We start from the raw sequence: 26,688 nt of genomic DNA on the forward strand, positions 1-26,688 counted from the left end.
ATGTAAACTTATATATATATATATATATATATATATATATATATATATATATATATAGTGGTTTTTGATATAATTAAATAGTTGTGATTTTTCTATTCATTGCCCTTGTTCTATGTTTCTCCTCCTCGTCCTCCTCCTCAAAATTTGATTGACAGTTTTGTTGGAATGAGGAAGCCAAGTCTGATTCTTTTTTTTTTTAATATTTTTTAGTTGTAGAAGGACACAATGCCTTTATTTACTGATCTTTATGTGGTGCTGAGGATCGAACCCAGGGCCTCACATATGCTAGGCGAGCACTCTACCACTGAGCCACAACCCTAGCCTTATGTTTCTTATTTTTTCTCCTTCTACTCACTTTCGGATTTTAATTGAGTATTTTATATAATTCCACTTTGTTTTCTCTTTAGCATATTACTTAATACTTTGTTGTTGTTGTTGTTGGAGATTGAACACAGGACCTCATGAATATTACTACATGCTGTATGACTGAGCTACACAACTAGCTTCAAATATAATTCTTTAAAATTTTTTTTAGTGGTGTCATAGAGTTTGGCAATATGCATTTACTACTAATCTTATTCTTTCAAATAACAGTATATTGTTTTATGAATGGTGTAGGTATTCTGAATTCTTCCCTTTCATACCTTATAACATTGTTGTTTTTGAAGTTGCAGACACCACATACATTGTTGCTGTTATTTTGAGCACACTGTTATCTGTTAGAATAAGAAAGATAAAATATTTGAGTTTATTTTAATTTAGTCCTTCTCTAATCCTTTCCTTTCTTTATGTACAGCCAAGTTTTTAACAGACCATCATTCTTTCTATAAAACTTTTTTTAAAAAACATTTCTTGCAAGGAAAGTTTATTATTGACAAATTTCCTCATTTATTTGTTTATGAATGCCTTTATTTCTCCTTGGATTTTGAAAGATAATTATGTTCCATATGAAAGTCTATGTTGGTGATTTTTGCCTTTCAATATTGAAAATGTTTCACTGTATTCTATTACTTGAATTGTTTTGGAGAAAAATCTGTAAGGTAATTCTTGCTCTTTGTTATATTATTAGAAGGGTATTTTTTCTTAGGCTTATTGGAATTTTTTTGTAGTTTGAACAAGTTATTCCTGTGGGTAGATTTTGTGTACATATCCTATTTGGTATTCTCTGAGCTTCCTGGATGTGTACTTCAATGCTGATTATTAATTATGGAAAATTCTCAGCTATTAGTGCATCAAGTACTCCCATCTTCTCACCTTCTTATTCCCTATGTCCTTCTTCCCTTCTTCTAAATATCTGGTGGAAAACCTATAACAACTTGTTAAATTTTGCCTAAAATTAGGCAAGTAGATATTGAGTGACAGCTTAAAAAACCTCTCTTGTGAATTTTGTATGTAAACTTAACTACATAACTTTGGGACATTTGTTAGATACCTTTTAGGGTTTGTGCATTTAGTGGATGAGATTACCAATTTATTGTCTCACAGACAAATGGGATTTTGTCCTATTGTCCTAATTTTTGATAGGTTATTTCCAATAAACTCTAAACAAATATAAAGATCTTTCAAAAATCTGGAGACACGTCTCTTGTAAATATCACTAGTAGTTATTCACTATATTTGTAAGGTTAGGTTGATCATGGATTTCCCACTGCTAGAATCCAGAATGAATCAAACTTAATTCTGTTTTTCTCCAGGTTTTGTTAGAGATGTTTATCTGAGAGATTACTATGAATCATACAATTGTTAGATTGCCTGTGGTGACAGAGGGCATTTTTTAAAATGTAGATCTTCTGCAAGTCTCCCAAATAATTAAAATGCATAAAACGCATGCAACAGATGGTAAAAGGGTTTGAACTAAATGTGTGAGACTTAGTTTTACATAGTAATGTATTTGTGCAGTTAAGGTGGTGACCTTTCACGATAACTTCTACAGATATGTAAAGTGGAATATGCTCTCTGGAGTTGATACAATATGGTAATCTTACAATAGAAAGCTTTTCTATTCTTCATTCTTAATGTTACTAATGTGATATCTAATAGAAACATTCTATCATCTTGAGTTTCTTTTCTCAATATTTACCCCTTTCCTTTAACAAAACAGCTTATGAAAATTAACAGGCAATTTGTGTTGTGTTCTATAACACTCATTTTTTTTTTCATTGTAAACCTTAAAAGCATTATGTTTTTATATCTTTTGTTTAATTTAAAAAGTCTCTATAGATATAAGAAAAAATATTATGCTCTTCAGTATTATCTTGTTTCTGAGGAACTTAAACCAATTCTCACTCATCATTTATCCCCTTTTTCTCAAGATAATGCAGTCATATTTCCAACTTGATTTTTTCTATAGGTGACAGTGGATTTTGGTAATTAGATCTGTCAGCTTATGACAAACCACTCCTAACCTTAGTGGCTTACATCAAAATTACCATTCCAGTTGCAACAAGGAACTGTAGTGAGAGATGTGCAAAACCTGTACCATGAAAAAATTTAGATGCTAATGAAACACAAGTAGAGCTAACAAGCAAAGACTTTCCCTGTTGTTGCATAAAAACTCAGCATTGTAAAAGCAATGGTTCACTGTACATTAATGTACAAACAATGCAATATCAATAAAAGTACCAATCTCCCATTTATGGAGTTAAATGAGTTGATGGCGAATTTCATTCAGAAAAGCAAACACATAACAATAGTCAAAAAAACATAGAAAAAAAGAAAGAAAACTGTAAGTGAGGACTAGCCCTACTAGACACAGAAAACTGCTAGGATGCTAGGTAGCCTTTATAAGTAAAACATTGTGGTGTTCAAGCTTGAATAGACCAAGAGACCAATGGAATAGGATTAAATGCCCATAAGTAAATTCAAGTACATATGGAAATTTAGCATATGATAAATATAGCATCTCAAATGCCTGGGCTAGAGCAGAATTTAAAATAAATGGTTCTGGGAAAATTTAATGACTTTACAGAAAAAGATATCTTACACCATATCTTATATTGTACTCCAAAGTAATGGATTAGGCATCTAAGTATAAAAAATGAAATCATACAAGCTACTAGAAGTAAATGTAAGTGAATTATCTCTTAACCTTATTGTAGGTAAAATCTTTCTAATTCTTATTGAAACTCCAGAAGTGATAATTGAAAATATTAATTAATTTGAATACATAAAACATTTTAAAAGTGTTATAGCCAAAAGCACCATGACAAACATCAAAGGACATTTGACAAAGTGGAAGAAAATGTTCACAACATCTACCACAAGTGATTGATATGCCTAATACATAAAGAAATCTCACAAATGGAGGGGCAGAATACCAAAAAATAATATAGAAGAACAGGAAAAAGACATATGAAATTCTATGAACTTATCTTTAAAGTTATTTTTAGTAATAAAAAATAACAAAATGCAAAACAGTAGAAGGCAGTATCTGTATATGAAAGAAGATATAAGGAAGTACATTTGTGTTCTACTCATTTGTACCAGAAATCTGATTAAATGAATTACCCAAAGGTAATGAGTAGGAATGGGAAGGAAATAAAGGAGAATAAGGACACAATGGTGATGATAATGAAGTTATACACTTACTGTATATATAGCTTCAGTTCTTAAAATCAGTAATGATATATGTATCAAATAAAATAAGTAATTGAAACCAATTAGGATTGTGGGCAGGGGACCCCAAATGAATACATACGGTAAAATGAACCTACTTGTATTAAAAATGACTAAACAACCATCCTGAAGAGCATGGGAACCAAAGAACAGCCTTAGGTAACTTTTAGCCTTAAGTAACAGTACTTTGAATGTAGAAATGTTGTTGTCTTGTTTATGATTTTACAGGGGCATGGGTTATTAATTCTGTGACTACCATCTATGTATATTAAGTTAAATAAATAAGTAAATGCATTTTAGGTAGAGAAATAGGTTTTTCATTGTTTGAGAAGGAAATTATAAGAAAAGGGAAAGGCTATAATGAACCTTGTAATAAATTGTAATAAGGAGTGTGTAGGAGAGAGCAATAGTTCAAGAACAAATCCCAATACTGATGTAAGAAGACCCCTACTAAGGAGTCAGAGAAGCACTGAGACAGTAGAGGACTGGGGACTGACCTGGGGCTCAGTCGAGCCCAAGAGCCAGGGTTCCTTTAGTGCTAGAGGGCAACAAGTGAAGGGAGAGTTTGCTCTAAACCTGACAAGGGAAGGAAGGAAATTGGATTCTGTTATTAGGAGGGCCAAAATAAACTACCTTATAGAGCGCCCCAAGGCCTGAGTCTTGGAGGAGGGGGCTACAATTCCCAACTCCTGGGTCTCTGAAGGGGAGGATCAGTGTAGCTGGTCCCATTAAAGACCATCTGGTCTTAGGCCCAGTCCATTCAGAGCATTGATTACCACTACAGGTTCTCTCTCTACCACTATCTAGAGGTTCTGTGTAGATCAGGGGAGGATAGAGGCACATAGGAACTTTGTGGGGCAAGGGGAAGCTGAGGGGTAGGAAGAGATGGGATGGGAGAAGAAGATAAGAGGTGTCTTGTGAGACAGAAATGTGAGACCCTCTTCATTCTGGTGTTGTCCTTGCACCAACAGCATCCCCTGAAAGGCCCCAAGCAAGACCAAGGCAGGTGCTATGAGGCAGGCAGCACAGCACAGCACAGCACAAATAACTGGAGCAGCCAAATTAGGGCTATAGGAGAAGCCCTATGTAGTCCGGATTCCCAGGGCTTGCTCTAATTCTTGTTGTCTCTGCTGCACCTTGGAGTAAAAGTATCGGCACACGGCCTCCTGAGCCCAAGGTTAGAAATAGAACTCAGCTCGTTGTTCCTCCTCTGGGTTACCTACCACATCAGTCATGGTCTTGAGGTCCCAGCACTGGGACTGAAGCCAATCATTGATGAAACCCCGAGGATATATGGCAAAGCTCAGCATGAACTCCTGCTGGGTCTTCAGCTGGTTGATAGTTTCTATTGTTTCGTGAATCTTGTTGTCTAGAGTAGCAATCTCCTGTTGACTGGCAGTGGACAGCAGGAAAGAATTCATCTGAGTCTTCAAGGTATCATCCACTTCCGATAATCCAGCATCAGTAGGACAATACACCATCCATTCACATCTCCTGATCACTTCAACTGGAAGCCATCCATCTCCTGGGTAGTGGCCGTCCTGTGCCATTCTACCAGATGGTTGTCTGGCCCATACAAGTCTTTGTCCAGTTCAATCACTAAGGACTTAAAAAAGGAAGAAAATTTCCTCTTTTGTTTTGTGGCATCATATTTGGACAAGGCTGACTTGATGGGACGTTTCAAGGCCTCCTGGATATCTAGCCATTTTCTCATGATATCTGGTCCAATTTCCTTTCAAAAGCCAAAAGATCCATATAGGCCTGGGATTCTGGTACCAGTTCAGGAATCCTTTGAGGTAGAATTTTGTCAGCCATCTCTTTTTCTTTGCATTGTGGTTTCGATTTTGGACCGATTTTGGACCGCCTGCTGTTGGACCTGCTGGATCTGCTGGATCTTGCAGGACTGGTCCATCCCTGACTGGGCCAGGCCAGGTTGGACAGAAGGGTTTCCCCCATAGTCAGGAGGTCCCATGGAAGGTCCCTGAGGTGTCATTCGGCTGCCTGGCAGCATACTGGTCTCGGATAGGCCGCTCCAGGCATCGGGGAGTGGTATAGCCCTTGACCCAGAGCCAGGCCCATTTACACAGGAGGTCCTGGAGTTCCACCTGGGCCGGTAGCAGCCGCTGCACCCGCCCCTTAGGAGGCTCTGGCTCCGCTGCTCGGAGCCACAGACTGGAAACCCGCTGGGCCACAATCTTCCCTGAGCTGCTGCTGCAGCTGCACAAAGAACCGGAACTGGAACTGGGACTCCCCCTGCCTGTCCCCCTCCCTCCCCCCCATCTTCCCGACCCCCAAGTGCCTGCCTGTTTGTGCGACTGGCTGATCTGTAGGCATGGGAAGCTCCCGACAGCAGGACTGTAGGCTAGAGACGACTTGTGGAAAGCCCAACCAAGAATCTTTATCCAGTACATTAAGCTTTAGAATTGAAGATGAAATCAAAACCTTCCACGATAACAAAAGTGGTAGAGGGCAACTTTTAACAAAATTTAAAAGAATTTATAGCTAGGAAAAAAGGCAGTACAAAACATCCTTGGCAAAATATTTCATGAAGAGGAAATGAAAAACAACAATGAAAATCAGCAGATGAAGGTAGTACACTAAAGGAAAACTAATCAAAGAGGAAAATCAAGTCAAGTTAAATAATAAAAATAAACAAATGTGGCTGGAAATACAAACCATGTCTCAATAGTAACCTTAAATGTTAATGGCTTAAACTCATCAATCAAAAGACATAGGCTAGCAGATTGGATTAAAAAGACCCAACAATATGCTGCTTGCTCCAGGAGACTCATCTGATAGGAAAAGACATACATAGACTGAAGGTGAAATGTTGGGAAAAATCATACCACTCACATCGACTGTGGAAGCAAGCAGGGGTTTCCATAATCATATCAAAAAAAGTAGACTTCAAGCCAAGTTAATCAAAAGGGATAAAAATGGGCATTACATACTGCTCAAGGGAACCATACATCAACAAGACATAACAATCATAAATATATATGCCCTAAACAATGATGGAGCATGTTTATCAAACAAACTCTTCTTTAGTTCATGAGTCAAATTGACCACAACACAATGGTCTTGGGTGACTTTAACACACCTCTCTCACCACTGGATAGATCTTCCAAACAAAAGTTGAATAAAGAAACTATAGAACTCAATAACACAATCAATAACTTAGACTTAACTGACATATATAGAATATTTCAACCTGCATCAAGTGAATACACTTTCTTCTCAGCAGCACATGGATCCTTCTCTAAAATAGATCATATACTATGCCACAAAGCAACTCTTAGCAAATACAAAAAAACTAGAGATATTACCGTGTAGTTTATCAGATCATAATGGAATCAAATTGGAAATCAATGACAAAATAAAAAATAAAAATTTCCCCATCACCTGGAGACTAAACAATATGCTACCAAAAATAAACAATGGGTTGCAGAAGACATCAAGGGGAAGATTAAAAATTCTTAGAGGTAAATGAAAACATAGACACAACATATCAAAATCTCTTGGACACTATAAAAGCAGTACTAAGAGGAAAATTCATTGCATGGAGTTCATTTCTTAAAAGAAGGAAAAGTCAACAAATAAATGATCTCACACTACATCTCAAAGCCCTAGAAAAAGAAGAACAAATCAGCAGCAAAAGCAGTCGAAGGCAAGAAATAATTAAAATTAGAGCTGAAATCAATGAAATCAAAATAAAATAAACAAGTGAAAAAATTGACAAAACAAAAAGTTGGTTCTTTGAAAAAATGAATAATTTTTTTTTGTGCATACTGCTGCTACCATTGTAGTTGAGTATTATTTTTGTATTAATAGATGTGTTTCATGTCTGCAAAGTCCCTGTTGACATATGACATTGCCTGACTCTTCTGGCAGAAACCAGGGGACACTGGGCCTTTGGACAGACATATGCTAGCAGAGAAATTGGGTCAGTTATGTATTCTTTTATTCCAAGGCAGACAGTAGGCTGAGAAGAAGTTTTTGAGTCTCAAAAAATGTGACTGTGTGTATTAGAAGTCAGTCTCAAAGGACAGGTTTTATAATAAACAGTGATAGTAGAGATCATTGTCTAAAGATTGGGAAAAGGAAGAAGTTCAGAGGGAAAGAGAGAAATCCAGTACATACCTCTCCTTCTCTTTGGTTAATGCCGCCATAAAAGTGGAAGAAATGAGGCAGGGTCCCCTCAAGGTTTTGGAGAACATGGGAATAGAGGAGGCTGTGCCTTGTGGAGACTTCTTGCTTGTATTGTTGTTTTGAGGAAAGTAGTGGGGAGATGGCTAAAAGAGGTGGAGGGTCAGAAAGTCCATGAGGCAGGTCATGAGCTTCCCCAAGTCCAGAGCAGTGGAGAGTGAAGGAGAGAGAGCACATCTGCACCTAAGCTCCAGAAAGAGCATCTGAGCTCCGCCAACAAACCCACAGGTTTTAAGCCTGTGAAGAGGGATTCCCACTGTTGAAGGCAGTGAGGGATGGCTGGTGGATGAGGCCAGGATGAGAGCCAACAGTGCTGGAGGACAAAAGTTCAAAACTTTATACTCAACGTGTGCCTGTGAGAATCGGCAGTGCCCAAGAACAGGTAACTCCATCCAATTGACAGACCCTTAGCCACGCTAATGAAGAGAAGGAGAGAGAGAACTCAAATTACAAGCATATGTGATGAAAAAGGAAATATCACAACAGACACTACAGAAATACAGAGGATAATTAGAAATTATTTTGAAATCTTATACTCCAATAAAATAGAAGACATTGAAGGCATCAACAAATTTCTTAAGTCATACGATTTGCCCAGATTGTGTCAGGAAGATATACACAATTTAAACAGAGCAAGACCAAGTGAGGAAATAGAAGAAGCCATCAGAAGCTTACCAACCAAGAAAAGCCCAAGAGCAGATGGATACACAGTCAAGTCCGACAAGACCTTTAAATAAGAACTAATACCAATACTCTTTGATTTATTTCAGGAAATAAAAAAAAGAGGCAGTAATTCCAAACTCATTCTATGAGGCCAATATCACCCTGATCCCAAAACCAGGCAAAGATACATCAAAGACAGAAAACTTCAGACCAATATCTCTAATGAACATAGATGCAAAAATTCTCAATAAGATTCTGGCAAATCAAATACAAAAACATATAAAAAAGATTGTGCTCCATGATCAAATGGGATTCATCCCAGGGATACAAGGTTGGTTCAACATACGGAAATCAATAAATGTAATAAAGGTAAGAATCAACTCAATAGATAATAAAGATAAGATTATCTCAATAGAAACAGAAAAAGCATTTGACAAAATATAGCACCCCTTCATGTTCAAAACACTAGAAAAACTAGGGATAACATGAACATACCTCAACATTATAAGGGCTATCTACACTAAGCCTCAGACCAACATCATTCTAAATGGAGAAAAATTGAAGGCATTTCCTCTAAAAACTGGAACAAGACAGGGATGTTCTTTTTCACCACTTCTGTTCAACATAGTTCTTGAAACACTGTCCAGAGCAATTAGACAGATGAAAGAAATTAAAGAGATACCCATAGGAAAAGAACTCAAATTAGCACTATTTGCCAATGATATGATTTTATACCTAGAAGACCCAAAAAATCCATCAGAAAACTTCTAGAACTAATAAATGAATTCAGCAAAGTAGCAGGATATAAAATCAACACCCATAAATCAAAGGCATTTCTGTATATCAGTGACAAAGCCTCTGAGAAGGAAATGAGAAAAACTACCCCATTCACAATAACCTAAAAAAATAAGATAATTGGGAATCAAATTAATGAAAGAGGTGAAAGATCTATACAATGAAAACTACAGAATCCTAAAGAGAGAAATAAAAGAAAACCTTAGAAGATAGAAAGATCTTCCTTGCTCTTGGATAGGCAGAATTAATATTATCAAAATGTCCACACTACCAAAAGCACTATACATATTTAATGCAATTCTGATCAAAATCCCAATGTCATTCCTCATAGAAATAGAAAAAGCAATCATGAAATTCATCAGGAAAAATAAGAGACCCAAATAGCTAAAGCAGTCCTTAGCAGGAAGAGTTAAGCAGATGGCATCACTATACCAGAACTTAAACTATACTACAGAGCAATAGTAACAGAAACAGCATGGTGTTGGCACCAAAACAGACTGGTAGACCAATGGTTCAGAATAGAGGATACAGAGACTAACCCACAAAATTACAATTATCTTATATTACATAAGGTTGCCAAAAATATGATTGGAGAAAAGATAGCCTCTTCAACAAATGGTGCTGGGAAAACTGGAAATCCATATGCAAAAAAATGAAATTAAACCCCTATCTCTCACCATGCACAAAACTTAACTCAGAATGGATCAAGGACCTAGGAATTAAACCAGAGACTCTGCGTCTAATAGAAAAAGTAGGCCCTAATCTTTATCATGTGGGATTAGGCCCCAACTTCCTTAATAAGACTCCTGTAGTACAAGAATTAAAACCAAGAATCAATAAATGGGATGGAATCAAACTAAAATGTTTCTTCTAAGCAAAAGAAACAATCTTTTAGGTGAAAAGAGAGCCTACATCCTGGGAGCAAATTTTAACCTCTCACACATCAGATAGAACACTAATCTCTAGGGTATATAAAGAACTCAAAAAGCTAAGCACCCCCCCCCCAAAAAAAAAATAACCCAATCAAAAAACGGGCCAAGGACCTGAACAGACACTTTTCAGAAAAGGATATACAATCAACAAATATATGAAAAAATACTCATCATCTCTAGCAATCAGAGAAATGCAAATCAAAACTACTCTAAGATATCATCTCACTCCAGTCAGAATGGCAGCTCTTATGCATACAAACAACAATAATTGTTGGTGAGGATGTGGGGAAAAAGGAACACTCATACAGTTCTGGTGGGACTTCAAATTGATACGGCCAATATGGAAAGCAGTATGGAGATTCCTTAGAAATCTGGGAATGGAACCACCATTTGACCCTGCTATCCCTCTCCTCAGTTTATATCCAAAGGACTTAAAAACAGCATACTACAGGGACATAGCCCCATCAATGTTTATAGCAGCACAATTCACAATAGCTAAACTGTGGAGCCAATCTAGATGTCCTTCAGTGGATGAATGGATAAAAAAAATGGGCATATGTACACAATGGAATTTTACTCATCAATAAAAGAGAATAAAATCATAACCTTTGCAGGTAAATGGATAGCGTTGGAGAAGATAATACTAAGTGAAGTTAGCCAATCCCAAAAAAACAAATGGCGAATGTGAGGTAAGGAGAGGGAGCATGGGAGGATTAGATGAACTCTAGATAGGGAAGGGGGTGGGAGGGAAAGAGAGGGGGCAGGGAATTAGCAAGGATGGTGAAATGTGATGGACATCATTATCCAAAGTACATGTATGAAGACTCAACATATTTTTATATACAGAGATATGAAAAATTATGGTATACATATGTAATAAGAATTTTAATGCAAAAAAACAAAGTACATGTATAAAGGCATGAATTGGCATGAACATACTCTATATATAAAGATATAAAAAATTGTACTCTATTATGTGTAATAAGAATTGTAATGCATTCTGCTGTTGTGTATTTAAAAAATAAAATCATTAAAACTAAAAAAAGAAATAGAAATAATCTATATACAATAAATACCACTTATCATAAAAAATAATGAAAAGATGGATGGATAAAAAATGTAGCATATATACACAATGGAAAATTACTTAGCAATAAAAGAGAATAAAATTATGGCATTTGGAGGTAAATGGATGGAGTTAGAGAAGATAATGCTAAGTGAAGTTAGCCAATCCCAAAAAAACAAATGCCAAATGTTTTCTCTGATATAAGGAGGCGGACTCATAGTGAGATAGGGAGAAGGAGCATGGGAGGATTAGATGAATTCTAGATAGGGAAGGGGGTGGGAAGGAAAGAAAGGAGGCAGGGGATAAGCAAGGACGGTGAAATATGTTAGACATCATTATCCAAAGTACATGTACGAACACACAAATTGGTGTAAATATACCAATTTGTATATTTACAGAGTCATGAAAGACAAGAGAAAGACTGTGGAATCATTATAATTTGAAGGACACTTGAGATTCAATAACTATATGCAACGTGGGGTCTGGTATCAACTCTTGGAACAAGAATATGAAAAATTGTGCTCTATATGAGTAATAAGAATTATAATGCATTCCACTGTCATATATAAATAAAAAAATTAAATTAAAAAATCCATACTGATCAACATAAATAATTGAATAAATGTAGGATCGTGGACAGTCTTTTTTTTATAAGTAATTTTAATTAATATATAAGGAATGAGGGAAATATAAAATATCACAACAATCATTGTNTTTTTTTTTTTTTTTTTTTTTTTTTACTTTTTATTTGGAGACAGGTTCTCACTGTGTTGTTTAGGGTCTCACTAAGTTGCTAAGGCTGGTGTCAAACTTGTAATCCTCCTGCCTCAGCCTGGCATGCACCAGCAGGTCAGTGACTGTTTTAAGGGCTTTACAATAATCTTGACAATGACCATGCTAGGCATTAATATCATTATTATCATACACTTTTGCATGTTAAGAAACTGAAATAAAGAGCTTGCCTTTGGTCGGAAAGGAGCCAAGAGACATAATGTTGTTTGCTGTATAATCTAAGTTCTTGTGTACTAACTATACTTTACTGTGCTTAGCATGATTAATTGGTTTCTTTTCTGGAGGTAAACACTCAGTGCTAGAGCACTTGCCTAGCTTCTGAGAGGTCCTGGTTTACTGAAAAAAAAAATGTATTCTGCTTCCCTGCTTCTGGACATTCTCCCTTTTGCCATTGATTGGTTAATTAATTTTTCATTTAACAAATGTTTATTTGATTATATTAAAATTACAAAGATAAAAAAGGCAACATTCTTGAGTAAGAACAGATAGTCTAATGGGAGGTACTATGGAATGAAATTTACCAAATCATATTGTTGTGTTGTGTCCTTCAACAGATGAATGAATAAATAAAATGTACATGTACACAATGGAATGTTATTCAGCTATAAAGAAGAATGCAAATATGGCATTTGCCAGTAAATGGATGGAAGTGAAAACTATCATGCTAAGAGAAATAAATCAGTCCGCAAAACCAAACGCTGAATATTCTCTTTGATGTGCAGATGCTAACACAATAAGTGGGGTAGGGGGATAGGGAAGAATAGAAGTTCGCTGGACTAGACAAAAGGGAATGAAGGGAAGGAAGAGGGTATGGGGATAGGAAAGACAGTAGAATGAATTGGACGTAACTTTCCTATGTTCATAAATGAATATGTGACCAGTGTAACTACACATCATGTACAACCACAAGAATGGGAAGCCATGTACATATGATATATCAAAAATACATTCTACTGTCATTTATAACTAAAAGGAACAAATAAAATTTTTTTTAAAAGTTGTGGTAAAATACACATAAGATTAAACTTACAATTTTGGTAAATTTAAATGTGAAATTAAGTTCACTCACGTTGTTGTCCAACTCTTACCACTATCTGTACAACTTGCTCAGCATTCCAAAATGAAATTCTACATGTACCAAGCAGAACTCTCCATTACCCACTTCCCAGCCTCTAGTAACCACTAATCTACTTCCTATCTCCATGAATCAAATTAGAAATTTTAAATGTCTATTTGCTGTAATGTCATTGGGTATCACAAAGTAAGTAAGGATCAGTCCTAGTGAGGAAAAAGAAAGGTGGAGATTCACCTATTTATTATAACCAAATTCTTGCCGCTTGAAACAAATACATAGAGCATGTTTTGGAAGATACGTTTCTGGTTCATTAGGTAAATACTTTTGATCATTCCAGATTTACTTTTGCTTACCATTCTGTGTTGAAAGCTTTGAGCTATTATTCCCAAACCAGCTACTTGGATAAAGTCAAGTGGCATATTATTCAGTGATATCATAAGGAGTACAGCTGCTAAGATTTTTTTCTAGTTTTATTCTTTTGATGCAGTTTTCTTTTTAAAAATTATGTGTGTACAATTTAGTAAAATTGCCTCAGGTGTTGTTAGGGCTTTTATATTTTCCCTCCCTAGTCTAAGAATAATTATGAAGTAATAAAGCTGCCATAGAAAAGTGAAAGTTGAGGTAATTAATATTTTATTATTTCCCTTTATTCTTCTTATTTCTCTATTTTTGTTTGAAATAATACTGGTTTATGTTAGTATAGAGGTCAGAGGCAGAGGCAAATTTTCTTAAATTTCTGCTTTCTCTTAAAGTAATAATAATAAATTGCTTGAAATTAGAGACTGAAAAATATTTCAACATAAATCAGGTGGTCAGCGTTTGATTTTTTTTTTTTTTTGGTACTGGGGATTGAACCCAGTGGTGCTTAAACACTGGACCATATATCCCTAGCCCTTTTTTGTATTTTATTTAGAGACAGGGTCTTGCTGAGTTGTTAAGTACCTCGCCAAGTTGCTGAGAATGGCTTTGAACTTGCAATCCTCCTGCCTCAGCCTCCTGAGTCGCTGGGATTACAGGCATGCACCACTGTGCCTGGCAGCATTTGATTTTTAAAAATTATTTTAAATAAATATCTATTGTTAAATAGATTACGAATTTAGTATAGATGTTTCATGTTAATTGCATCTTGGCTTGTATTTACCTGAAAATTTTTAGAGAAAGATTAATGATCTTTCTCTTTGCTTTCTGTAATTTCAAAAATTATAGAATGAATTGATTTTTATTAGTAAATTTTTGTTACTTTGTTATTTCATGGCTATGTTTTTATCAAAGTTGAGTAAAAAAATGGTGGGGGACCCTTTTGGCTATGTACTTATTATTTTACATCAGATTTTTAAAAAATTGAGATATGATTCATATACAACAAAATCTATATCTTAAATGTTTTAGAGGTTTTAGTATATTAACACAATTGTTCAGCTATTACCACTAATTCTAGAACATTTATTACCCCAGTAGAAATCTTTTACCCCTTCATTGTCACATCCTGTTTCTTTTCCTTCAGTCCCTAGCAACCACTAGTGTACTTTAATTCACTATGGATTTGCTATTCTGAACATTACATATAAGTGGAATTTTTCTTTCTTGTATAATCTGTGGTCTTTGTGTCTGGCTTCTTTCATTGAGCATAGTGCTATAGATTCATACACATTGTTGCCTGCATCAGTACTTTTTTCCTTCTGATGGCCAAATACTGATTCATTGTTTGGAGCTATCACAATTTGTTTATCTGTTCATCAGTTGATAGACATTTGGTTTCTATTTGGGGGCTATTATGAATAATTCTTTCATGACATTTTCCTGCAAGTTTATATATAGATTTTTTTTATTCTCTTGGTTACTTAGGAGTAGAAATGATGGGTCATATGTTAACTCAGTGTACAATTTTTTGATGAACTTCCAAATGTTTTTTCACAGATGCCATACCATTTGACATTCCTGACAGCCATGGATGAGAATTTCAATAGCTCTTCAATACTTGCAATTTTTTTAAAAAATGATCCCTTCCTAGAAAAGTGGTTATCACACTGTATTTTTTATTTCTATTTTCTGAAATGACTAAGGATGGCAAGCATCTTTTCATGTGCCTACTCAGTGTATATCTTTGGAAAACTGTCTGTTTCTTTGTCGATTTATTCTGGATTATTTGTTCTTTTTATAATTGACTTGTTGATTTCTGTTTTATTTTGAATACTAGATTTTTATCTGATATATTATGTGCAAATATTTTTCCTATTCTTCATGTTGTCTTCTCACATTTTTGATCACATCATTTGAAGTTTTTAGTTTTAATAAAGTCAAATTTATCTCTTTCAATATGATTGCTTGTGCCTTTTCTGTCATATATAAGAAGGTATTGCTTTTTTTTGAATTTTGAAAAGTTTAAAATTCTTTTTAGTTATATGTGACAGTAGAATGTATTTTGACACATCATATATCCATGGAGTATAACTTCCCATTCTTATGTTTGTACATGATGTGAAGTTATACTGGTTGTGTATTCATATATGAACATAGGAAAGTTATGTCTGATTCATTCTACTGTAGTTCCCTTTCTCATCCCCTCTTCTTTCCCTCACTCTGCCCTGTCCTGTGCAGTGAATCTCTGCCCTACCTGCCGTCTATTGTGAGTTAGCACTCACATATCAGAAAATTTCATTCTTCTTTATGGCTGAGTAATATTCCATCATGTATATGTACCACAATTTCTTTATCCATTCATCTGTTGAAGTTCACCTAAATTGGTGCCACAGCTTAGCTATTGTGAGTTGAGTTGCTATAAACATTGATATGGATGTGTCACTATAGTATGCTAATATTACGTCTTTTGGATATTTGCTGAGGAGTGGGAAAACTGGATCAAATTTTGGTTCCATTCTAAATTTTCTGAGGAATCTCCATTCTGCTTTTCAGAGTGGTTGCACCAAAGAAGGTATTGTTTATTCCAGGATTGTGAAGATTTATTATCGTGTTTTCTTCTTAGAGTTTATAGTTTTAGCTTTGACATTTAGATCTTTAATTTATCTTACATTAATTTTCATATGTGGTGTGAGGTAAGGGTCCACAGATGTTAGTTTTAAAAATACTATTAAGAATGAGTGCTTTTTATAAAACTATTTTAATACTATTAAGTGCTTTTTCACTTATAGTTAATGTGCTTTTTTTAAAGAATATTTTCTTCTATTCCTTTATATTAAACAGATTTTGTACTCTGTTCTTAGAGTGTCTTTTGCCTGAACTGCCCTTCTCCATGCCTTTTTATTGACTGGCTTCTTCTGGTTTGTACTAAAGAGCACTCTTATCTAATTTGTCTAGCTAGAATAGCCATTCCTTTTACATACCACACATTTCAAGGTTTTACAATTTAATCTATGTGGTTAATTTGTTTACTGGTGTACTCTTTCTTGCGTCTCATTAGAATATAAGCTTCATAAATGTAGGCATCTTTTATATACATACACAGTACTTAGAACTGTTCCAGACATAATAGATGTTCAGGAATGATTTGTTGAGTGAATTCCATTCATTGTAGTACATGGATTAAATCTACTATTCATTTCCTTATCTTTTTTCTTTTCTTTTTCTTTCTTTCTTTCTTTCTTTCTTTCTTTCTTTCTTTCTTTCTTTCTTTCTTTCTTTCTTTCTTTCTTTTCTTTTCTTTTCTTTTCTTTTCTTTTCTTTTTTCTTTTTGGTACTGGAGATTGAACTTAGGGACATTTGACTACTGACCCACATCCCCAGCCCTATTTTCTATTTTATTTAGAGACAGGGTTTCACTGACTTCCTCAGCGCCTCGCCCTTGCTAAGGCTGGCTTTGAACTTGAGATCCTCCTGTCTCAGCCTCCTCAGCCATGGGATTACAGGTGTGCACCAACGTGCCTGGTCTCAACTCCTTTTCTTTAAGATAAATACTTTTAAAAATCATAGCTTTATTATATAGACATAAGAAAACCATCAATTAAAATAGCTATGTTAATCTAGAAAAATATTGTTTTCTTTTATGAAAGTTTTTCATGTTCAGATCTATTCTGAGGTATTAAAATGCTCTCCCTTCATAGTTTTCAGAAAGATGCTATGTAACTACAAAATGGTACATTTCTCCTCACTCTATTCTTGGAAATCATAAAGGCAAACAATCCCAAAGGAATGGTAAATTGGTTGTTGTGCATCTGCTCTGAGATGCAACATTAATTTAATTATAGACAATTTAATTCAAGCAGTATTTATTGAATATCCACTGTATGTAAGATACTGCTAGATTCTGGTGATGAAAAGATAGATAATGGGTCATTAAAGCAAAGTTAATACATTTCTTTAATCTTTATTATAGTAAAAATAGAAAATCAAAAATAGAACAATATAAAATGCAAAAGTCTGTAGTAGACTAATTCAGAGGATCAATTTTGAAGTCTGAATCACTGGGTTTAAATTCCATCTTGGCTCATTGCTAGCTCAAAGGGCTAGTCTATTTAAGCTTCAGTTGCTACCTTGTAAATGATGATAATAATATTACCTACTTTGTAGGGTTTTTGTGAAGATTAAATGATAAAATGCATATAAAACTGTTTAGCATACATAGATTATAATGTATAAATATTAGTGTTTCAAAGCCACAAACACATTTTTCAAAACTTTTTTGTAATTGCCTGTTGACTTGCCACTGAATATCTCGTCTCACTGGCAGCCCAACACAGAGCCATGTGCTATGCTCTTACCAGCCTTTCTTCCCCACCATGGATAACTCTATCCTTGATCTTTTTGATGCCCAGCCTGATGGAGTTTGCTAGTTGCTTCTGACATATGTGTTTAGTGCTGATTACTTTCTTGGATTTCCATAGGGAATATTACCAAAATTTTAATAATCCACTTCTTCCTTTGTTCTATGGAGAACTAAAGTAAGCATGCCATGCAAATATTCCCTAGTTAAAAGTAGACATAAATAAAATTAGCCTTCACTCAGATGAACACAACTTCTATCTTTGCCTATCATGTCAATATATCTCTTATTAATTAAGAAATGTGACAAATGGCTCCATGCTTTTTAGTTGATGATTTCAGACCTTAAAGAGTACAATGTGAATTGACTATAAAAATTAGAAAATTAGCTGGACATGGTGGCACATTCCCATAATCCCAGCTACTTAGGAGTTTGCATAGGGAGGATTGTGAGTTCAAGGCCAGCCTGGGCAACTTAGTGAGGCCCTGTCTCAAAATAAAAAGGGTTGAGAATGTGACTCAGTGGTAACTTGCTTAGCATGCACAAGGTTCTAGGTTCAATCCTGTACTGAAAATAAATAAATATATACATAAATAAATAAGAAAATTTTGAGAAATATAAATATTTAATGAAGTTAGTGCAAGTGATATTGGAGAATTTATTGAATCACATGTAAAAGATTGGATAGTATATAAGTGAAGCAGGGAAAAATGACAAGGGTAATGCTATGATGATGCCTCAAAAGAGATTGATTGGAATAACAAACTTAAGAGAAACCCTTTGGAAAACACATGAAACTCTTGAATATTTCTGTTAGATATTTGTTAGTATCTCTATGTGTTAAATATGAATTGACAGATGTTATATTACATTCAAATGAAGTAATTTCAGAAATATCAACAAAAGACGTATAGCTGGTTTATTTTTTGACATAATTTTAAGAATTAATATAGCTACAATTATAACTAAATTTTGTTAAATGTAGCATAAAACAGCTTACCTTTATATTTTTCCAAGTTCCTTTATAAGATGAAATCCTTAAGTGGATTAAGTTAACTTTGTAGAGTCTAATTAATCTTTAACAAGTAGTCTCTCTGTACTACCTGTTCTTTGTTTATTTGTGTTCTACTTACCTGTTGGGACACTTGACTTAGGGTTAGTCTGATTTGAGCATTAAGACAAACACTCTTATCTATTGTTCATATGTTGTGACCCCTTGATCAACAGATTTTTAACTGGTCTTACCCAAATTGTAGTGTGAAGGATTTAGGAGGTTCAGATCTAGCCTTTGGTACTCAGTGCTAAGATGGTCAACTAAATTGTGTAGTTTGTAGATTAAGAGATAGAATAAAACCAGATTATGAAAGACTTTTAATTATAATTCTAAAGCATATGAATGTTATCCTACACGTTAATGTTTCTTAAATTGTGGTCCACAGACCACTTGCATCAAAATCATTTGTGATATATGTTAAAAATTCTCATTTCTGGTCCTACCTATAATCAGAATTCTGGAACTAAACTTTGGAAATACAGTTTGAGAATATTTTTACATGATTTTTAGGTATACTATTGATTTAAAACCATTACAAAGCATAGGTAGTTTGAAGAATTTTCACCTATGTTTATCTTTTTTTTGTTATTGATGTTGTTGTTTGCTGTTGATTATGGTGTAATAAAACTATTTTCACAAAAACTTTGAAGTAGTGCTTATTTATTTGGAATTGTTGCTTCATCAATTGTTTTTTAAAATACCACTCCTAAATGTAATCTAAAGGTGGATAAAATATTTTAGATATTAATTCTGTATATAGTTTAAATACAGTTTTAGCTCTTAATTCCATCTTTCAGGATTTACTTATAAAACCAAATTTTCTTCGAAAGTGTTACCTTAATCTTTTCAGTTTCTTCATATGGAGACCCCTGCTGTTATGCAACACTAAAATAACCACATTGTTTTCACCTATTAAAATACCAGTGCAAGATATTGTGAATTGGCTCATTCGCCTTAATTTTTTTTTTTTAACAAATAAGGCAGTGTTTTGAGTTATGCCAGATGTACAAATGAGAGATTTGAGTGCACTTGTAGAATTTAAATTGAAATGCTAATGAGATTCTGACAGGCAGAAAAAAACAACACAGCCTACATTTTCATCTGTTTTATTAAAGTCATTATTTAACTGGAAAGACACATTATTTAGAGCTGTTTATTTATGTGGCATTTGTAATTCAGCTCTTAAATTTTATCCAATTAAAGCACTTCTCATTCCATTTCACTTAATTCGGTAGATTGTTTTGTGCATTCATCTTTTGCTCTGCTTCATTCAGTCATAGAATGGCAGTAACTCAACTGAATGAATGCTTTTTTTTTTGTACTAATGCTTACATGTATTGCTTCATGCTGTGGTGCTACATTGACAACTTTATTTTTTATTTGCAGTAATTTCATTGAAATTTCATGGTAGTTTATTATGCAAGATTGTTTATGGTTATTTCATGCTTTGGTTGTTTCACTAGAATACCTAAAATGTGAAAGTAAAGAAAAAGATTAAACTAAACCAACTAAATTTCTGAGAAGATATATCAATCTTGGCACTTATCAGTACTTAAAAGTACTTGTTTCATCAAAGATATCCAGTTCGTACCGAAAGTATTACTGTTTAAAAATTGTTTGTTTCTTACCTATTTGAACATTTTTCCAATTATTTTTCCCCCCACAGTTCCTTAAAACAAAGCCTTTTTGTGAATGTTTGAGATTGCAGAATTACAACAGCTTTTAGGTTTCTTCTACCTATGTTTATCTATCTTCTTCTCAGATGGGGTTAAAATTAGAGTAATTGAGGTTATTGGAATTTAAAATTTGGTGTATACATACAAAATCAGTACAAGTAAAGGGAAGAAATAGCAGTATAGGATTTCAAGCAATATCACGAGGCTGGCTGAGGTCAAGCCCATGTTGGAATGCAGACATTATGGGAGATTGTGGAAGACAAAGAGAAGGCAGCTTTGATGAATACAGTGAAATATATGAGTCCAAAATTGTACAAACATCATCCTGAAAGTCAGATCTTGATTTGGGGATTCTTATATTGTAAGAGTGCTTCATGTATTTTAAAGTGCATGATGATGTTTTTATGAAAATCTGTGGTAAAACAAACTCTATTAGCATAAAAACCATTTCAGTTAATGTTCAATGAATAAAGTCTCTATATTAACTGGAAATTGAACCAGTGACTTTTGGTTTCCAGACATTTACATAAAGGTTCTCTCAAGAGTGCTCCATTAAGTAGCATTAAGAGGTTTCATACACAGAATCTTATCTTTGACTCTAAAACCTCCATAAAAAGCAGGCTCTTGATGTGGCAAAATAGACAGTGAACTTAAAATTAGGAGACTGAGTCTGGTGTAGACCCTGGTGCTTATGAACTGTTTGGATCTGAATATACCATTTAATTTCTTTAGGCATCAGTTCTTCCTCTGAAAAATGAAGAGGATGGTGATAATCTCTAAGGTTGCTGGTATTAACCCAATAACTCTGGATTTATTTTTGAGAAGCTAGGACACATAATTTTTAAATGAAGTTTACCACATCTCTGACTTCTGAACATGGTATCTAAAATTATTTTTTGAAGATGCAATATTTGGGCTGAATTTCTGAATAATTCAGTGTACTTACAGAAAGTAACTTTTATAGGTACAACCAACTTTTGATTATCAATGCTAATTTCAGAACACATGTAACTAAAATGTCTGTGAAGTCTTCATTCCTTTAGCATTTTGTCTTTAAACTTGTTACTCTGGTATAAAAATTTGAACAGGTTTGCTGAAAACTACTGGTCTAAGTTTCATGGTCAGTCAAGGCAAAAAACTGACTTTATCATGTGTAGGTTTTTTTTTTTTTAAATCCACTGCCCCACTTTACTAAAGAATAGGATTCATTATGAAACCATAAGAATGAACCTTATTTTATTTTTCTAATTTTTAAAATTTATTTTTAAAATTTATTTATTTATTCTAATTAGGTATATATGACAGCAGAATGCATTTTGATTCATTGTACAAAATTGCAGCACAAATTTTCATTTCTCTGGCTGCACATGATATAGTGTCGTACCATATCTGCATTCATACATGTACCCAAGGTAATGATGTCCTTTTGATTCCACCATCTTTCCTGACCCCATGATTGCTCCCCACTTTTCCCTTCCCTTTGCCCAATCAAAGTTCTTCCATTTTTTCCATACACCATCCACCTCCCTGCCTTATGGATCAGCATTCACTTATCAGAGAGAACATTCAGCCTTTGGTTTTTTGGGATTGACTTACTTTGCTTAGCATGATATTCTCCAACTCCATTGATTTACCTGAAAATGCCATAATTTTATTCTCTTTTAATGCTGAATAATATTCCATTGTGTATATATACCATAGTTTCTTTATACATTCATCTATTGAAGGGCGTCTAGGTTGGTTCCACAGTTTAGCTATTGTGAATTGAGCTGCTATTAAGCATTGATGTAGCTGTGTTACTATAGTATGATGATGTTAAGTCCTATAGACTGAGGAGTGGGTTATGGTGGTTCCATTCTAAGTTTTCTAAGGAATCTCCATAATGCTTTCCAGATTGATTGCACCAATTTGCAGTCCCACCAGCAATGTATGAGTGTGCCTTTCCCTCATATCCTCACTAACACTGTTGTCTGTACTCTTGATAACTGCCATTCTGACTGGAGTGAGATGAAATCTTAAGAGTAGTTTTGATTTGCATTTCTCTCATTACTAGAGATGTTGAACATTTTTTTTAATGTATTTGTTGATCAAATGTATATCTTCTTCTGAGAAGTGTCTGTTCAGCTCCTTAGCCCATTTATTGATTGTTTTTTTTTTTTTTTTTTTTGGTGTTAAGTTTTTGAGTTCTTTATATATCCTGGAGATTAGTGCTCTATCTGAGCACTAATATGTGTGGCAAAAATTTGTTCCCCAAATGCAGGATCTTTCTTCATCTCAGTGATTGTTTCTTTTGCTGAGAAGAAGTTTGAGTTCATCTCATTTGATTCTTGAATCCATCTAATTTATTGATTCTTGGTTTTATTTCTTGCACTTTAAGAGTTTTATTAAGGAAGTTGGGACCTAATCTGATGTGATGAAGATTTGGGCCTACTTTTTCTTCTATTAGGAACAGGACCAATTCCTAGGTCCTTGATCCACTTTTGAGTTGAGTTTTGTGCATGGTGAGAGTTAGGGGTTTAGTTTTATTTTGCTGCATGTGGATTTCCCAGCACCATTTGTTGAAGTGGCTATCTTTTCAATGTATGTTTTTGGCACCTTTGTCTTTTGTGAGATAACTGTATTTATGTGGGTTTGTCTCTGTGTCTTCTATTCTGAACCATTGGTCTACACATCTATTTTTATGCCAATAACATGCCATTTTTGTTATTATAGCTTTGTAGTTTAGCTTAAGGTCTGGTATTGTGATGTCTTCTGCTCCACTCTTCTTGCTAAGGATTGCTTTGTCTATTCTGGGTCTCTTATTTTTCCAAATGAATTTCATTATTGCTTTTTCTGTTTCTATAAGGAATGACATTGGGATTTTAATTGGAATCACATTGAATCTGTATAGCACTTTGGGTAGTATGGCCATTTTGACAATATTAATTTTGTCTATCCAAGAGCATGGGAGATTCTAGAATTTATGATGAAAAAGGAAATATCATGATAGATACTATTGAAATACAGAAGACAATTAGAAACTATTTTGAATATTTATACTCTAGTAAAATAGAAAACCTTGAAGACACTGACACATTTCTAGAGGTATATGATCAACCCAAACTGAGTCAAGAGGACATATACAATTTAAACAGATCAATTTTAAGCAAACAGAAGATGCCATTAAAAGCCTACAAACCAAGAAATTCCCGGGACCAGACAGATTCACAGCTGAGTTCTACAAGACTTACAAAGAAGAATTAATACAAATACTCTTCAAATTATTATATGAAATAGAAAAGGAGGCAACTCTTCCAAACTCATTCTATGAAGCTAGTATCATCCTGATACCAAAACCAGGCAGAGACACATCAAGGAAAGAAAATTTCAGACCAATATCCCCGGTGAATATAGATGCAAATATTATCAATAAAATTCTGGCAAATCACATAAAACATATTTAAAAAATAGTGCACCATGATTAAGTGGGGTTCATTCCTGGGATGCAAGGTTGGTTCAACATACAGAAATCAATAAATATAATTTATCACATCAATAGACTTAAAGATAAGAATCACATGATTATATCAATTGATGCAGAGAAAGCATTTAACAAAATTCAGTGCCTTTTTATTTTTAAAACAGTAGAAAAACTAGGGATAGCAGGAACATACCTCAACATTGTGAAAGCGATCTATGCTAAACCCAAGGCCAACATCATTTTAAATGGAGAAAAATTGAAACTAAAAACTGGAACAAGACAGGGATGCCCTCTTTCACCACTTCTATTTCACATAGTCCTTGAAACTCTAGCAAGAGAAATTAGACGAAAGAAATTAAAAGGATATGAATAGGAAAAGAAGAACTCAAACTATCATTATTTGCTGATGACATGATTCTATACTTAGAGGATCTAAAAAACTCCACCAGAAAACTTCTAGAATTGATAAATGAATTCAACAAAGTAGCAGAATATAAAATCAATACCCTTAAATCAAATGTATTTCTATACATTAGTGATGAATCCTGTGAAAGAGAAATTAGGAGAACTATCCTATTCGCAATAGCCTCAAAACAACAACAACAATAACAACAACAACAACAACAACTTGGGAATCAATTTAATAAAAGATGTTAAAGACCTCTACAATGAAATTACATTTTTTATTATCTTTTTTTTGTATCAAAAATTGAATCCGGGACGCAGAACCACTGAGCGACATCCCCAGCCTTTCTTATATTTAATTTTGAGACAAGGTTTCACGAAATTGCTTCGGACCTTGCTAAGTTGCTGAAACTGGCTTTGAACTTGTGATCCTTCTACCTTATTTTCTCCAGTTGCTGGAATTACAGGTATGTAATCCATGACACCCAGTGGTGCTATATTTAGTATTCTTGCTTCTTGAAGTGGCTAAATACCCAACTGAAAGGAGCTGAAGCAAATGATCCTACCTGGCTCATTTGAGTGAAGAATTCATAGGAAATTATTGTCATATAAGCTTGATTCAGTTGTTTAAATGGTTTCAGTGAGGAATTGGGTATTTTGTATTTGTTTCTGCTCTACCTTTTTTTCTATTAGCCTCATCTATACTGTGGCCCCTGGCACCTTCAGCTTGGCCTAATCCAGATATCATTTCCTCAATACAATTTTACTTGGTAGAAGAAAGTCCGTTTTTCTTGGCAACCAATGGAAGCTCTGACATTCATTCTAGTTGGGACATCTTAAGGAAGATACTTATCTTAACTGTCCAGTTACAGTGAACTATTTTTTAGAATCAAATGAGAATAGAAACACAGCATATCAAAATCTTTGAGACACAATAAAGGTTGCTTGAAGAGGAAAGTTTATAGCTATGAATGCTATGGAATGAGAACATTCCAAAAAATAGAAGTAAGGGATAAATTTCTAGACACATATGACCTACCAACATTGAACCAAGAGGCTAGAGAAAACCTAAACAGATCAATAACAAGCAATGAGATTGAAGCAGTGATGAAAAGCATTCCAACAAAGAAAACCCAGAACCAAATGGATTAATAGCTGAACTTTACCAGATCTTTAAAAAAGAGCTAGTACCAATGCTCCTCAAATTATCTGAGGAAATAACAAGGGAGGGAATACTTCCAAACTAATTTTACAAAGCCTGTATAACTTTGATACCAAAACCAGATATGGACACATCAAGGAAAGAAAACTACAGACCAATATTCTTGATTAACATAGATGTAAAAATCCTTAATAAAGTATTAGCAAATCATGTTCAATATTGCATTAAAAAGATTGATTTAGTTAGTTTTATTTCAGAGACACAAGGATGGTTCAACATACATGCAAAGCTATAAATGTAATATAACACTTAAATAGAATCAAGGACAATAGATGCAAAAAAAGCCTCTGACAAAATTCAGCATTCATTCATGATAAAAACAATGAAGAAAGTAGAAATAGAAAGAAATTACCCTAACAGGATAATGGCTATATATGATAATCCAAAGCCATAGTCATACTCAATAGGGAAAACCTGAAAGCATTTCCTGTAAAATCAGGAATAAGACAAAGAAGTCCTCTAACACCACCTGGAACTTGAGCCAGAACAATTAGACAAGAGAAAGAAATAAAAAGGATATGAATAGGAAAGAAAGGAATTAAACTGTGCCTATTTGCAGGTGATATGATCCTATATATAAAATATTCTAAAGTTCCCCTAGAAGACTTCTGGAGCTAATAAACAAATTTAACAAAGTAGCAGGATACAAAATTAAGGTACAATAATTGATACCTTTTTTACATATGAATAATTAATATGCTGAGAAAATAAATCAGGAAAACAGTTTTATTCACAAAATCACAAAATTAGGAATAAATCTAACCAAAGGGTTGAAATACTTCTACAAGGAAAATTATAGAGTGCTGAGCAAGGAAATCAAAGAAGATACCAGAAGATGGAAAGATCTCCCACGTTTGTGGGTAGGGAGAATTAATGTTGTTAAAATGACCCTACTACAAAAAAGTGATATATGGAGTCTGTGAAATCACCATCAAAATAATTATAATACTCCTCTTAGAACTAGAAAAAGAAATCCTAAAAATTATATTGGTGAAAAGAACAAAAGATCC

At 34.2% G+C, this 26,688-nt stretch overlaps 1 protein-coding gene and 1 pseudogene across 12 annotated transcripts in view; one reads left to right on the top strand and one right to left on the bottom strand.

Annotated features, from left to right (window-relative positions):
* The window catches only part of Macrod2 (mono-ADP ribosylhydrolase 2), a 1,954,610-nt gene that overhangs the window by 133,945 nt on the left and 1,793,977 nt on the right, over positions 1–26,688 (top strand). Inside the window, exon 4 of one of the 12 annotated variants that reach the window (XM_048811899.1) lies at positions 15,062–15,382. The exons of the other annotated variants lie outside the window; for them this stretch is intronic. Coding sequence (XP_048667856.1) covers positions 15,062–15,099 — 38 coding nt within the window. The 3' untranslated portion in view covers positions 15,100–15,382. Of the gene's footprint in view, positions 1–15,061; positions 15,383–26,688 lie in introns of those variants that run through there. 12 annotated transcript variants of the gene reach the window in all.
* On the bottom strand, positions 3,705–6,151 carry LOC125619150 (annotated as a pseudogene).

The sequence above is a fragment of the Marmota marmota genome, unplaced genomic scaffold (genome assembly GCF_001458135.2).
Source record: "Marmota marmota marmota unplaced genomic scaffold, marMar, whole genome shotgun sequence".
NCBI classification, from domain to species: Eukaryota; Metazoa; Chordata; class Mammalia; order Rodentia; family Sciuridae; genus Marmota; species Marmota marmota.